At 46.7% G+C, this 15,523-nt stretch overlaps 1 protein-coding gene across 4 annotated transcripts in view; it reads left to right on the forward strand.

Annotated features, from left to right (window-relative positions):
• The window catches only part of ACACA (acetyl-CoA carboxylase alpha), a 215,224-nt gene that overhangs the window by 134,893 nt on the left and 64,808 nt on the right, over positions 1-15,523 (forward strand). For all 4 annotated transcript variants that reach the window (XM_078873726.1, XM_078873722.1, XM_078873725.1 and 1 more), the window contains 2 exons: positions 13,625-13,768; positions 14,810-14,930. In XM_078873726.1, coding sequence (XP_078729852.1) covers positions 13,625-13,768; positions 14,810-14,930 — 265 coding nt within the window. The remainder of the gene's footprint in view (positions 1-13,624; positions 13,769-14,809; positions 14,931-15,523) is intronic.

Raw genomic sequence — 15,523 nt, forward strand, 5'->3', positions numbered from 1 at the left:
CAAAACCATGATAATCCAATGCAGAGCAACACACGTAGGAGAGGGGATAACATTTAAAGCTCCGCGCAGATGGACTCAAGCATCTGTTTGCCGTATTGCCACGCCATCCGTGCTACACCACTGGCTGCCGGTCCCTATGATCCAGACCGAGCCGCGATTGCCGAACGCAGAACAGGGGCACGTGCGTGCACGTGTGCGTGCGGTACCGCCACTGCCAGGGTTAAGGGTGTTAACCGCTCGCTGGCTGCTGGGTTCATGCATTACAGAGCGGCATTCCGGCAGCCGGAGAGACAGTGTGTGCGGCCTCTTGTGATATTTTTTAAATGGGACGCCTGCCAGGGGCGGCAGGGGTGGCAATCAAAACAGGACAAGGTGCTACGTTAGTGTCTGCCGCAGACGGGAGGCCTAATTGCTTTGTACGGCGTTATGAGGTTTAGCGTTGTCATTGCCTTTGCCGAGTGTGTGCTTCTTTGTTTATAGTTGGGAGTGGGGGGGGTGTGAGGGTTTTTGGTTGAAATTTTGTTTTGTCATTTAAAAAAATTATTACAATTCTTCGTCAGGTTTTTTGGGGTGGGAGGGAAGGGGTTTGTGTTTTATTTATTTGAAGCGTTGCCCGAGTACACGGAGCTCGTCGTTGTCATTCCACAAAATGTACTGTATGGGAACCTCATTTGCCAGTAAAAATATGATAATTGTTTTTTTACCCTTCTATCTGGCAACAAAACTGACACCTTTTTACAAGGAGTCATGTTTGCATAGACCGCAATACCTGCAGTCATAATACAAACAAAAGACATAACTCTGATAATGTGCACTGTCCTTGAAGTTGATTGGTCCACACCCGAGACAGCTTTCCTTAGAGCCTAGTCTCACATGGGTTGGACCAGATGACGCCAAAAGGTGTCAGTTTTGTTGCCAGATAGAAGGGTAAAAAACCAATTATTAAGATGTACTGTGTTTTTGGTGGTGGGTAGCGGTAGCTTTGAGAAGTGGAATTGATTTTACGTGCGTGCTGTGCTGTGTCATTTCTAAATTTCTTACGAGAGTTTTTTTTTGAGGAGGCTAGTTAAACTAAAACGTCAGGATTTATTTTTATTTCATTGATATTTACCAAAAATACACACACAGAACGTATAATGTTAAAATCAATAGGATTTTTTTTGTATAGCTGACGGGTGGTGAAGGTTGTCTGGTAGTGGATGCAGTTGGGTGGAGGGTATTGCTAGGTGCTGGTAATTGTTGATGGTGGTGACTTTGATGGTTTTTCCAACTCCGCATTGTCGACACCGTATCTTTGAACCTCTATGGCATAGGCTGTTGGGTCACGATGACCATTGGATGGCAAAGGCTGTTTCGTAGGGGGCTGTCTCGCCTACTGGCTGCAGATCTAAAATTGAATGCCTTGGTTAAAGTCAATGGCAGGCGATTGACGGGGGGCCGTGAGACAGAAGCTGGAGGGCTTGGGGAGGCATGGGGTGGGGTATAGGGTGTGTGTAGGGGGGGTATCGGGCGAGCGAGAATAGGCGGGGTGAGCAGGGAAGCGGCAAGCGAGAGAGAGAGAGCAAGGCAGATCATCATGCATCATGCCTCTCCCTCCGTTCTGCTCAATCTCTCTCGGTTGCTTCGCCGTTCCGGCTCTGTTGCGGGAGGCTGGTGGGCCTCCAGATAAACCCGTAGGCTTCAGTTGCTGACAGCGTTGACGTGCACGGGGGGCTTTTCGATCGTCAAGAGACCGAACCGGGCGCCGGAGAGAGAGAAACTGTTCCGAGTGAACTCAAAAAAAATATTGCGTGCGCTCGCTGTTGCGGACTTTGATGGAAAGCAAAATGCTGTTGTCCATTCTCCTACAGTTTGGTGCCTGGAGAGGAGAAACGTTTGAAAATAAAATATACAACACACAACGTGAGCGTAATAGAAGATGAGAATGAGAGAAACAAGGGGTGAAAGTGGGATAGCTGCAGAGGTGGGATGTTAGCGGTGGAATGGAGGGGGGTTTGATGGCAACGTGGAGTGTGGGCTGCGGGTGTCGGCGTGTTTGTGCATGCATGTAGGTGTCTGCAAGCGTGTGCATCGGCGCGTGTGTCCACACACGTCCGCCCGTGTGCGAGCACATCTGCATGCATGAATACGTGTGAGTTTGTGTGTGTGTGTGCATTCATACATTTCTATGCGTTCATATCTGTACGCGTGCACGTGTGCCTTTGTGCACATGTACAAATACGAACACATACGTGCCAGCTTGTGCGCGTGTGTGTATTTATGAATGCACGTTACGTTCATATCTGTAAACGTGCACAGGCGCTTTTAAGTGCACATTCATTAATGCGCTCGCGTGTGTACCATACATATCTGCATGTGTCTGTGCTCACATGCGTGCGCGTGCGTACGTGTCTACCATATGTGTCTACCATATGTGTCTGCGTGTGCCTGCACTAGCTCGTTTTAACGCGTGCGTGTGTGCACCCATACGTCCTGTACGTGTTTGCGCGCGCGTGTGTGTGTGTGTGCACGCGTGTGATTAGAGAGCGAGTAAAACAGAGGGAAGGCGGCGGGCGGGCGGGCTAGCGGTGGGAGGCGGGCGGGCGGGCGAGCCGAGGCCGCTGACATTTGCATAGAAATGGAATTCTGGCCCCGGGCGGGCTGGCGCAAACGCAGGGCCCTGTGCGCCGTCGCGCGCCGAGACTGGGGGAAGCCGAAATGAGAGCAATTTCAGAAACGACGGGCTGTAAAATGCCAGCGCCTGCAGAAAATGGGTGCAAATAACCTGTTTTCACGGGCGCGGGAGCTACGTGGCGGCAGGCCTGGCAGCGCATGGGCGCGAGTAGCGCCGGTGGGGGCAGGAGGCAGGGGTAGGGGGGCAGGCAGATGGAGAAAGCGAAGGAGGTCGTGGCAGAATGCTGAGGTGCAACGGTGGAGAAGTACGCTCGTAGTGTGTGCGGCGGGGGGCGGGGGGGGGGGGTACGGGCTGTAAAATTTATAAGAGGGGCTGAGCCCCCTCCTGCTGAAGGCTCAGCCTCCCCCCCCCATCTAAATTCATAGAGACAAGTAAAAAGAATGTTGGCATTTAGCACCGATGGCAGTTTTTCAAGAGCCTTTTGTCATATACATGTGGGGTAAGAGCGCAAGCAGAGTGCGTGATCGACAAACGCAGATCATGCCATTGCTCATTCTGTTTAGCATTTCGCTTTTGTTTCAAGTTTGTTAAAAAAAAATGTGTGCCATCCCTAAGTTTTTGTATGTACAAGGTCACTCCACAGGGTCAATGAGAAGAGCGCTGGGATGGTGGTAGATACGTATGGTGAGGGGGGGGGGTGTAATTTTGGGTGCTGGTTTGAGGTCTACTTAGCAAATCTTCCCTTTCTTTCTCTGGCCCCGGCTATGGGAATGTGGATTTTTTCCCACGATGAGTCAAGGTCATCAATAGCGCTGCTAAAAATGCTCATTAGAGCAAAATATTTATGTGTTACTCCATTTGGCGGTGGCGTATCTTCACAAATAATAAACGCTCAACACGTTTCGTCAATAGCACTCATTAAAGAAAAAAATACATGTAAAATCGGCAACGTTTCAGGCAAAGAACCAAATGACATTGAGCAGGGAGGCAATTACTTTATTATGTTGGGTTATTTGTTGTTGTTGCACCAAGTTCAATATCACATTCCGCATTGTCCTGTGTATTTTATCCCCGGGTTTGCCTCGCTAATTAAATAGTAATAACAACAACAAAAATTGACTTTACGCCTCGAGGGGCTCTAGCCAGGTTTTTAAGTAAACTTAATTGATTGATTGGAAGGACAATGGGAATGCCATCCCACGCCAACTACACCAGTGGGTCTCTCTGGTCGAACACAAAATGCTGATAGATTGCCTTAGCCTCTGAACAACTGGAAGAAAAAAAAACCCACCCCAATAGGCGCGCACGCTGCCTCTGAAAACCAGACCCCTAGATCAGACGCGATAAGGCCACTTGGCTGGAAAATACACACGTCAGTAATGCTGGACCCGCGCCTTAAATGCGTCCGTGAATAAACCTTACTGACGGCGGCAGAGCGATTGTTTTGAACGCGCGGGCGGTTCATCGGCGCAGAATTTATTTCCTATTTGTTTGCTTCGGAAGGGAAAAAAAGGCAGGCGGGCAGTGGCGGGCGGGGGGTGGTGCAGGGAGAGAATAGGCTTCAAGGTTTTTTGACGCAAGTTTTAATTCGAAGCGTTCCGCCTCCCTTGCAAATTGTTCAATTTAACCAGCTGGGTGAGTGCGTAATTATTGTCCTGTGTTCCTCGCATGCTGGCTGCTGTTGCTAAATCTCAGAGTGGTTGTTAATGTAACGAGCTAAACCGCTTATTTACTTACATGCGCGGCTCTCGTGTTGCCACCCAGGAAAGCCTCAACGTGAGACTCCCCCATCCCTGCTTGGGATGTTTGGACATTTTTTTTCGCCCATTGTTTGCATATGATTATTAACCAATCACTAGCAATGCACACATTCTCAGCAGATATCTGAAACCAAGCATGGTTGGGCATGGATAGTGCTTGGATGGGCATCCACAGTGCACGTAAAGTGTTATAGCCTGTGGGGCTACGATGTGGGCAGCAGAGGGACGTGCAGCAAAAAACGCTGTTATACTGTTTATTCTATGCTCCTGCGTCTATGATCCCCACCTTCACAAACCCACACTGACCAACTTGGTGAAATGTGGTAAAAAAAACAACCCTATGGCCTGAATGGTTTGGGGACGCCCTCATCCAGCAGTGAATTGACAAAGAGATGTTCATACACACACACACTTTTACGTGTGGTAGCAAGCCGGAGTGCTTGTAGAATAAAACATAATCATACGAGAGGAAACACTTAAAAAAAATCTACACCGATGGCGTCAGCAACCTACTTGCAATACTGCCCCCTCCCCTGCAGGTCAAATCATAGGTGGGTGTCTCACACATGGCAATCTGCATGTCGTCCACCAACTTCATCTCCAAAGTGCCTCTTGACCAATTCACTCTGAATGTGCCCGATCTCATCAGATCTCAGAAGCAAAGCAGGCGCTAAGCCTGGTTAGCACTGGGATGGGAGACTGCTTAGGAATATTGTAGCTTGGCTAGCAAGGTGGCGAGGACACGTTTGAGTATAGCGATGGATTCCTGACTCTGTGTAGAGCCTTGAGCATCACGCTTTCATATATGTGTGGTGGGTTTTCTCTATTTACTCTGCTTTCCTGCCACATGAAGGCAAATGCTTATTAAGGAGAAATGCAGCAAAAATCCCAATCCATCATCAGCACCCTCCTGAAAAAGAGTATTGAGATGTAGTGACTCTTTCCTGGGTAAAACAAAGGTCACCGCTACACACTCGCAAAAAATCTCCGGGTCTTTTGCTGTACTTTCAACCTTCGGCTGGCATTTTCAAGTAAAAATTGCGCACACAGGTTAGGTTTTAGATTCCCCCCCCCCCAAAGCGTAGTTTGTGATGGGGGTGGCGGGAGGCAGTGGAGTGGGGAAGGTGTGTGGTGGGTAGGACACACGGCTAGGATATATTCATAACAATAAAATCCCATAAAGAACAAAAACATATTTAGCCCGGCGTGATGAGGTCACCGCCTTAATGCCTTCGCTTTAATAATGTGGGCGTAAAAATGTTAAATTGCAGTTGTTACGTCTCCGACTGCAAGGTGAATATTCACAACCACTCGATTAAGAGTCGGAGCCGTGCTGCTGCTGCTGCCGCTGCCCAGCGTGCTTGCCCGCCGTTCCGCGTTGAATCCAGTGCTTCCACTAAGGGGCAGTGTGTTCACAGGCTTATCTCGGGGGCCATTTGGTCCCGAGCGGATAAAAAAAAATATGATAAATATCTGTTACAGCCACGCCACTTTCCCCACCACCAAAACCCATCCGTGTCCGCCATTGAACCACCTTGTAATGTTTGGCAAACTCTGCAATCAGTAACAAATTATATAGCCACTGTTTTTGAGGACAGTTTGCAGAAATTACAGGTTTTAAAAGAAACAAGAAAAGGAAATGGGAAGGCAAGAGAGGGAGGGAGGCAGCAGGAAGGGAAGAAAGTTACGGCTGCGCTGTTGATTACGCCTTGCACGCTTGCGGCATGCATATGGATAATATATGTTATGTTATCCACAGGGAGGCTTAACCGTTTCACAAATGGGGGTGGTATTTCATTTTTTAGTGGCCGCCGTTTGCAAATAAAATAGCCCCTTCAGAAGGATCCAGTGCAGCAATTGGAAGTCATCGGTCCAGGGCTTCTGTGTGTGTACGCAAGCACTTGCAACGTAGCATCATCATCATTAACGGCAGCAGCGGCAGTGGCGGCAGCGGCGGCAGTAGCAACAGCAGGACATGGCAGTAACAGCAGCTGACGCGTGACTTTTGCGGGGCCAAACGATCGCGCGGCGCTGCTACCTGGGGCTGATTTATTTTGACGGCGGCCGCGTTGAAGCAATCGCGGGCGAAGTGGTTAATGCAAGAAAGCCCTGGGTTCTCCGGTTGATCGAGGGGAGTCAGCGGGGGAGGGCTTCTCAGACGAGCGTAAACAGTGAACAATCACGCGCCTCTGTGCGTGACGGCAACCTCAATTGTACCACACCTCACCTCTCCACCCTCCCCCCCCTTGTGCCGTCGAAAATACATTTCCCTTGCAGACATTAATGCAGGTTGGAGCACGCACTGCACCGCACACCACCCGGTCCCGATCCCAGAATTACTCACGCGCTCGTTAAACTCATTTGCAGCTCTCGCCCCTGTGGCAGGTTGATACACGTGAGCTACAAAGTTAGTGGCTTTCTGTTTTATTTCTTATTTTTAGAAAATGTAACCAATTTTATTCAGATCAGCGCAACGTTTCGGGATGAGCGCGGTTTGTGACTCTCGCAGAGCAGAGTAGATATTACAGTACTACTTCTGAGATCCTTTTACTTTACCTTTTTATATACACACACAAGTGGGTGGACGTTTTCATGCGCCCTGTTACAGTGAAATGTTCAGGAGCTTGACAGTGACCCCCGTTGCATGGGAGTTTTATCCATGTATTTTTATGATTCATTCTTTGAGCTGGAGCTTGGTCATGTTAATAGAAAAAACGAATACAATATGATGTTTCATTGAACAGTGATTGGTGATCAGGCTGAAACTATCACCTCGCTGCATTTAAGATGCCAATTTCATTATGGGTGGGTGGCTGAACCTTGGATTTGAGAAACTCTGGAATAATTGCTTCACTGCAGAACCAGTTTGATTCCTCAGTTTGCCTCCTGGCCATGGTTAAGATCCATGGGAAGTGATGTCTGAACCAGTTAAGATCCTAACCAGCATCGTTTAGTGTTATTGTGAACACATCTTCTGAAACGGTTTTCTCGAAAGTTGATTGTTGATGCCTAGACATTATCCCGCATTTGGAGCAGTCTTTTCCACAGCCCTTCTCATCTCTTCTCTTCTCCTGCCGTCCACTCCACTACCCTTCCAATTTAGAAAACACTGCCTCATCTTGGCACCTCCCATCAACCTCTGTGTTATGGGAAATCGCTCGCTCTCCCTCCGCTTCTGCTCGCATCGGCTGTGACAACTTTTGCCTCGCTGCCTGTACTATCAACCCTCTCCCAATGTTTTTAAATTGCGCTTATTTCAAATGTATTTACCCGTGGATGTGACTTCATATACAGTGATATTTAATCTTTTGGAGTACGTAAACTAGAAATGTAAATGCTGGCTTACAAAACAATTTGCAGACCTAACTAAAAAATCTCCGTTAACTTTGTGGCATTTGAGTAATAATATTCAACCAGCTCTTTATTTATGTACATCTATTGTTATTTGTTAATCCACTGCTAGATGAGAGCTCTGCAGGTTGTTATGGGGCCACGATTCACCACGCTGCTCTGTGTGGGCTTCCTGAAAGTAGGGAGCATAGACGTAAGAGCATCGGAGTACAGTACAACAATGGCTTTTTCTACACTATTCTCTGCTTCCTACAACATTCCCACGCAGCTTAACCCTGCTTAGCTCCTGAGATATGACAACATTGGTTTGGTGCATTTTGGGTTATTTGGTCATAGGTACTTTTTATTTATATATATCAAACGTAAGAAAAATATTATTGTGTATGTGCCTATATATATACACACAGTACATATATATGCGCCTGACACATCTGCCAGTGCCGTACCTCACCGTCATTATGTATTAACCTGTCACGACGCTGCAGAGCGTCTAGACTGAGCCTTTGTCTCTGGCGCGGAGAGCACACACACACTTGTCTCTCGCGTCATCAGCGTCGTGGCCGACCTGGATACCGTGCCCAATGGGGGGGACGAAAGGTACGGGAGAGACGGGAGCCTCTGTTCTACATCACGGCCCGGGCAGCGTGGGTCAAAAGGTCACCCCCACAACACATCTCGGAGAGAGCCACCGTCCATTACCCCGCCGCACCGCGCCTATACGACCGCGTAACCACTGAACGTTCGTACAGTCGCGGGCGAACCAGTCGGGCGGCGTCGTATAGGCGGAGCTCTTCACTCGCAGTGGGAAGGAATGTCGCGAGTTGATCAATGGTCAGGGGTCGTCGACGCAGCCCATCATCCCTCCTGGTTAGGGGGTTCGATAAATTGGATACCAGTTTGTGGGAAGTCAACGGTGGTTGTGCCATCATAAGAATGTGGATTTGGGCACTACTGGATAAGTACTGCTACCCATGGTTTTGAACACAGGCCCACGTTGTGTATATATTTATTGTATACTAGGTAAGGAGTCATCTACCGCCCACTGATTCACGATTTGGGATTACGTTTTAATTGAATGTATTATTATTTCTGTTACGGTGCAGGTAGAATATAGGGGCTGCAGTATTTCCATGAACCAATCACATGAAATGTAATGGAATAGGAAATAATTGATTTCCACCTACGAGATATGATGGCTGTAGTATCATGGTAAGAATCTGGTTTAATCAATTAACTAATCAACTGTTCCATGCCTACTAAGACGTACTGTATGTGTTTGCCTGTGACTAAAGCACGCTGAATGTGTCCAATCTTAAAAGGCTAAGCAGTATTGAGCCCGATTAGTACTTGGATGGGAGGCTGCTTCGCAATACTATGTGTTGTCGGATTGAGGTGCGAGGCGGCCAAGGGATGATAGTACATTAACCATTTATTGCATCCATCTGTGAGGAGCTTTGCTTGTGCTACCCCTTCATATTGTGGGTTTTCTGCAGAATACTCCAGTTTCCTTCCACAAAGTTAAACACTCAGTAATGGAATTGGCAAAACATCGCAATGCAGGGATGTTTGGGCAATTTTGGACAAATCGACTTGAAGGTGTGACTTTGCTGGATAAACGAAGAAAGGACATTATTTTATTACTACGTGAACACATACTTTACAAATGTTCGTTAAATAAATTGTTCGTGGTCTTTAAAATATGTTTGAAAACATATGACGAGTTGTGCTCTCTAGCTCTACATTTAGTTCACAAATGCACCGGTACTGCTGTCAAGTGTTGACCCAGGTTATCCTTGCAAAATAGTCCTGGAATCTCAATGGATTCTCACCTGGTGCGGAAAAGTGTATTGCTCTGTTATTGAGTGGGGGGGGGGGCAGTAGCGCAGTGGTTAGCGCTCTTACGCAATGCCTCAGGCGACCTGACTGATTCTTAGCTGCAACTAATACTGGTAGGAACCTCCTGGTTACACCAGCCCACAGGAGATTATTGTGTCCGTCCGTCGTGCATCCAAAAATGGGAGTCGGGCTGGGTGGAGAGGGGAGGGTGTGGGGAGGGGCTGGGTGGGGAGGTGCTGGGTGGGGAGGTGCTGGGTGGGGAGGGTGGGGAGGGGTTGGGTGGGGAGGGGCTGGGTGGGGAGGGTGGTGCTGGGTGGGAGGGGTGGGGCTGAGTGGGGAGGGGCTGGTCACCCCGTGGTGCCCTTATAAAACTCAACGTTTAACCGACTCACGCCGGCTTGTGCCCGCCCTCACAGTCGGCCATATTTGCGGAATACACCACGCCGCCGTTGACCCTGCCCATTGACCGAGCAACCCAACGTTCCTACCAGCTCCCTCCGCAGGAAAGTGTTTTTAGTGGCGACTGATAACTGATCCAGTCCCCTGCCCTCTCCCAGCACCAACCCGCACCAAGCAGTGTAGTCAAGTCTGGTCAAACAAACCCTCGTGACTGAATCGAAATGGGGAGGCCCGCATTCAGTAGTAAATTGGTTGTGCATTAGCAATTATTTACTCTACGATTATGCATCGGATTGCGAGTAAAAGTTACCTGCAGTGTTTTGATTTAACTGGCTTGCCTTGATGTTTGTGTTTTGACATGGCATCCGTCGCAAGTTCTTTGTATGAGGCAGAGTGTCATATCTTATTCACTTACAAATTGTGACATTCAAACCTGGTGTATTAACTGATACATACCAGCTATCTCTTTTATCCAGTTTCCGGATCTGGCGTTAATTTTTCCTGAAACGGACGCTTGATCGCAGCATGTGAGCCGACAGTCATTGCCAATTTTTTTTTCAATCTCGATCGAGCTTTTTGGTTCCCACTCCACGTCTTTATTTTTTATTTTATTTTATTTTCCCCCTAATACAATCTTTTTCTTGCCCACTATTTTTTTTTCCCTCTTCACTCGCGCGCAAACGGCAGCGTGCGGGGCAGTTGCGTGCAGACTGACAGATCGGCTAATTTTATTTTAATACTTTTCCCGGCGCATAAGCAGCTGGCTCTGATTGAAGCCACTCGGCATCTCACCCGGCGTAATGGGATGTGCTCGCGCCAGGGAGCGTGTGAAATCATTGCGGGCAGAACGCCTGACTTCATACGCGCCAATGACTCAGGCTGGCGAGCCGGCACACCACGGAATCGTAATGCGAACAACGAGAAGAAGAATACGGGAAGGTTTTTTTTTTACTTTGTGTGTGTGTGTTTGTAAGTGTGTGTGTGCGTGTTTGTATTTGTGTGTGTTTGTGGGTGTGTTTTGCATGTGTGTGTGTGTGTGTGTTTGCTTGCTTGGATGTGTTTGTATTTGTGTGCGTGTGTTTAGATATGTGCTAAGAACCCAGTGACCCATGTGTTATTCCCACTCATGGCCAACACCAGTGACTTTTATCTGAACCGGTCCTGAGTCTCCCCTAGGTCGACTCAACCTCAGCTGAGTACCTGGTGTGGTGTGTAAACATCGCCACTAGGGAAACAAAAGCGGCCGAGTGTGGTGCTGGCCACCCACCCCCTCACGTGCCATATCGGCCTTCATTGGTGCTCCCTAACAGCACTTGCCCCTAAAGTCTGTGCAGGCTATACATTGATCTGTATCTTTGTGTGTGCATGTCTGGGGATGTTTGTGTGTTTCTGCTCAAATGTATGCGTGTTTTTGTGCTTGCGTTTGTACGCACGTGTACATGTATGTGTAACAAAATTGTGTACGTTGGTGCCTGTGTATGTGTGCATGCACTTATGTGTATTAAGCGTGTATATATCTAAGTGTGTCTTTGAGTGTTTGTATATTTGTATGTGTACACTTGCACATGTCTGTCCATGCATTTATTTGTACGTGTGTGTATTTGTGGGTGTGCATGTGTATATTCAGATTTGTGAGTGTGAACATGTGTGTTTGCATGTACGGTATGTATGTACACACTTTTTATGCGCATGTATGTATGTGTCCTCACTTTGATCCTACTGACGTGGTTAAATGAAAAGCAGTGGCAAATAGTATCTGAACCTGTTCTAGGTCACCCCTAGGTTGACACCCCTAGCCTCACATCAGCATCGGTGTGTAACTGTCAATCCTTTGGCAGATAAAGGAAGCTAGGCACGGTTCTGGCAACACCACTACTTTGAGTATCGTGCCTGCCTTAATAGGTACTTACTAATGTCACTTGATGCGATGATCTATACAGCTAAACATGGAAGATCTCTGTATGCAAGATGTAGGTGATTTTGTATGCGTGTGTGCATTCCTAAGCACACTTATTTGTATACGTAATTGCTTCTTTTTCGCATAGAAGGCAGTTTTGCTGAGACTGTGCGAAAGTTTTACATATTTATTTTTCATTTTAAAGCACATCCTCGAAATATTTGCATTACACAAGGGGTCGGATACAGCTCTCTAAGGACTGCATTGCGGCTCTTAAAAAATGTAGTTTTTTTTACCGAATTAATAAACTTGGCTGTTGTTTTGGCTGACCATGGGAGTCCAGTTGACAATGGAAGTCCAGTTGACAATGGAAACCCAGTTGACCACTGAAATCCAGTTCACCACGCGAGTCCCATTTACCATGGAAGTCCAGTTTACCATGGGCAGGAGTCAGCAACCTGTTGCTCCGAAGCCGCATGTGACTCTTTAAGGACTGTTTCGTGACGTTATTTATTAAGGACCATATTGTATTCACATGCATTGTGGCTCTTAGAATATCCATTTTCTTTTACTTCCGAAATCGAAAGAAATGTATCTTGTTCTTTTGGTTGCCGACCCCTGCATTAGACCAAACCATCTGCACAAACCATAACGTTTGGCCCACAATCTGCAACCTCACACTGAGCTTGGGATAATTATCAGCTTACTCTGGTTTGCATCGTCACTGTTAGTCTTTATTTTGTCCATAAATTACTTGTGATTGAATCCTAACATCTTTCCCCGTACGTGTGAGCATTTGTAAGCCTATTTAGCCGTGTAGTTCTTGTGAAGGCTTTTCGTTTTTTGTAAAAAATAACATAGAGTGGATTTGTTTTGTTTCTTTCAACATTGCAACTGTATTGTTGTGAGCGTTATTTACGGTTTGAAAATTTTCTGGTTTAATTTTACTGCGTAAAAGAGAGCACTTTTTCTTAATTGGTTCTCAAATCAAGTGCAAATTGTCATAATACCTGCTAAGTGTTGACACATTTGTACTCTCACCTTATTTCAAGGTTAAATAACTTAAGTGAAATAAATACTGAAAGTGGCCATGGTGGCGCATGCGTGTAATTCATTGCCTTGCGGGCAGGGCTGGTGGATCACACACATAGACCCGGGTGCCTGTAGAAGGCAGTACAGCAAGTAGGTTCACATCTCTCTGTATGCAGGGCTTTTGTCTGAGCACTCAGATATGTGTCCACACACGCACTAAAAAAAAAGTACGAGACACATTCAAGGCAGGAAATAAGTATTGAGATTCAGCGATGTAAAAAATACCGTAATAATAACACATATATAAAGTAATCATAATCATATCTGCTTGCTTTGAGTTTTAAAGTTGCAACGTCACAACTCCCCACGTCCCTTTCACTTTATAGTGACAGACGCAAGTTGTTAATACAGATGAGAGAACTCTATAACGTTTCTTTGAAATTGAGCGATGAAATTAGCCCATGTCAGCACCTGACATGAGATATGGCAATGGCTTGAAGAGACCTTTATCCAGCAGTGAAAAGATCAGTGCTGATGAAGTTTGCGACTACCTTTCTCGATAAAATAATTATGCCGACTGTTTGTGGACAGCGTCTTAATGAGATGCGGTCGCATTTAGATGCGATTTAAGTCCACATTGTATTTATAGTACGACGAAAATGACGATGATTGTGAAGGTGATGATTCAACTTTGTGTCTACCGTCTTTGTCTTCTCCATCTCTGCACGTACACAGGTTCTGGGCCGTGAGGTGTATACCTCCAACAACCAGCTCGGCGGCATCCAGATCATGTACAACAATGGCGTGTCTCACACCACGGCAGAGGATGACTTTCAGGGAGTCTACACCATCCTCCAGTGGCTCTCCTATATGCCCAAAGTAGGCAGGGCCCACGCCAGCACCTCACAGCACGGCAGCACACACCGCGGCTTGCATTCGAGAGCGTCTATGTGCAATTCTATGTCAGGACTCATATCTCACGTAAGCGGTGGTTGGGAAGGGAGCGGTAGAGTGAGAGCTGAGGAGAGATGTTGGTGCTGGGAGTGGTGGGAGTTTAGTTATTTTGTACAGGAGCCAGGGTGGAAGTGGTGGTGCAGTGGTTCACACGCGAATTATATTTGTCGTTTAATTTAAATCATTCCCTCATGGCCATCTATAGGTAGTAGATATAAACTCTACAGCTGTACAGTTTTTTATCTACTTGTTAGGACATATGGATAAGAACAATGATCAGGACATTGACAAAGAAAATGGAACACAACTTAGAAATGCTCCAAAAAATATGGAGAAGTGCATGCTTACGATTATACTAAGAGACGGGAAGAGGAAAACATGGTTTAGAGAGTGTATGCGAGTTAGAGATGTAAAATTTGATTGTTAACAAGAGTAAGTTGAATTTCGATTTAAAGCTTTCGTGACTGCAGGGATTCATCTTCTTGGTTCTTTCGGTAAAGTCACGTAGAAGGGAAATAATAAAATAATAAAAATTAAACATAATAAAATACATTTCTCACGACGTTTTGGCCCCAACGCAAGCAGCCGTCCTCAAGTGAAGAACAGGTCTGTCGGAAAGACAGCGTCTGAACGTCATGAGAATTGTATTTTATTATGTCTTATTTTTATTATTTTATTATTTCCCTTCTACGTGACTTTACCGAAAGAACCAAGAAGAAGAGTAAGTTGGCTTCGACAGGACACATTGCGAGAGGGGAATGTTACCCGATGGTTGAGATTCACATACCAGGGGCAGTCACACAAAAGAGATGGAGCAATGAAATAAACTCGTGGGCTGGAGCTAGATGGTTTGTTGCTTCACAAGACCGTGAGATTTGGCGTCGCCTTGAGGATGCCTTCATTCAGTAGTGGATTGATCATGGCTGATGATGATGATGACAATGACAATGTATTTTACATTTCCAGGACTCACGCAGCCCCGTACCCATCCTGCACCCCAAGGACCCCATCGACCGAGAGGTGGATTTCATGCCAACAAAGGCCCCCTACGATCCCCGATGGATGCTGGCCGGCCGCCCGCATCCCAGTGGGTAACGGGTCCCGCTTGGAGCAGGGCCCAGCAAGCACACAACACAAATGATCGAGGGTGCACACGTAAACATTGCGTCACAAATAATAAAATAATTAAAATAATTAAAATAAAACATAATAAAATAATTCTCACGACGTTTCGGCCACAACTTGTCATTCAGACTCTGTCTCTTCGACAGACCTGTTCTCCACCTGAGGATGGCTGCTTGCGTTGTGGCCGAAACGTCGTGAGAATTATTGTATTATGTTTTATTTGTATTATTTTATTATTTCCATTCTACGTGACTCTACCGAAAGAACCAAGAATATAAGCAGGGTTAAGTCTGACAGTGTGACCTCCACGCATACAATGTGTTGTTGGCTGCTGCGGGGCTATGTGGCCAGTAGAGGGCAGTGCTGAAAAATCCAATGTTGTACTGTAATATGCCCCTATGTCAATAACACCCCCCCCCCCCCCGCTTAATCTTTGCACAGTGTGGCGAGGTCTTCATCCAGCAGTGGGTTGAGGAAGGACTATACAATTATATTTTTAGAGCTATATGTTTATATCATTTTGGCATCTTGATTTGCAAACGGGAGTTCTGCGGA

Source organism: Lampetra fluviatilis, chromosome 37 (assembly GCF_964198595.1).
Source record: "Lampetra fluviatilis chromosome 37, kcLamFluv1.1, whole genome shotgun sequence".
Taxonomy (NCBI): Eukaryota; Metazoa; Chordata; class Hyperoartia; order Petromyzontiformes; family Petromyzontidae; genus Lampetra; species Lampetra fluviatilis.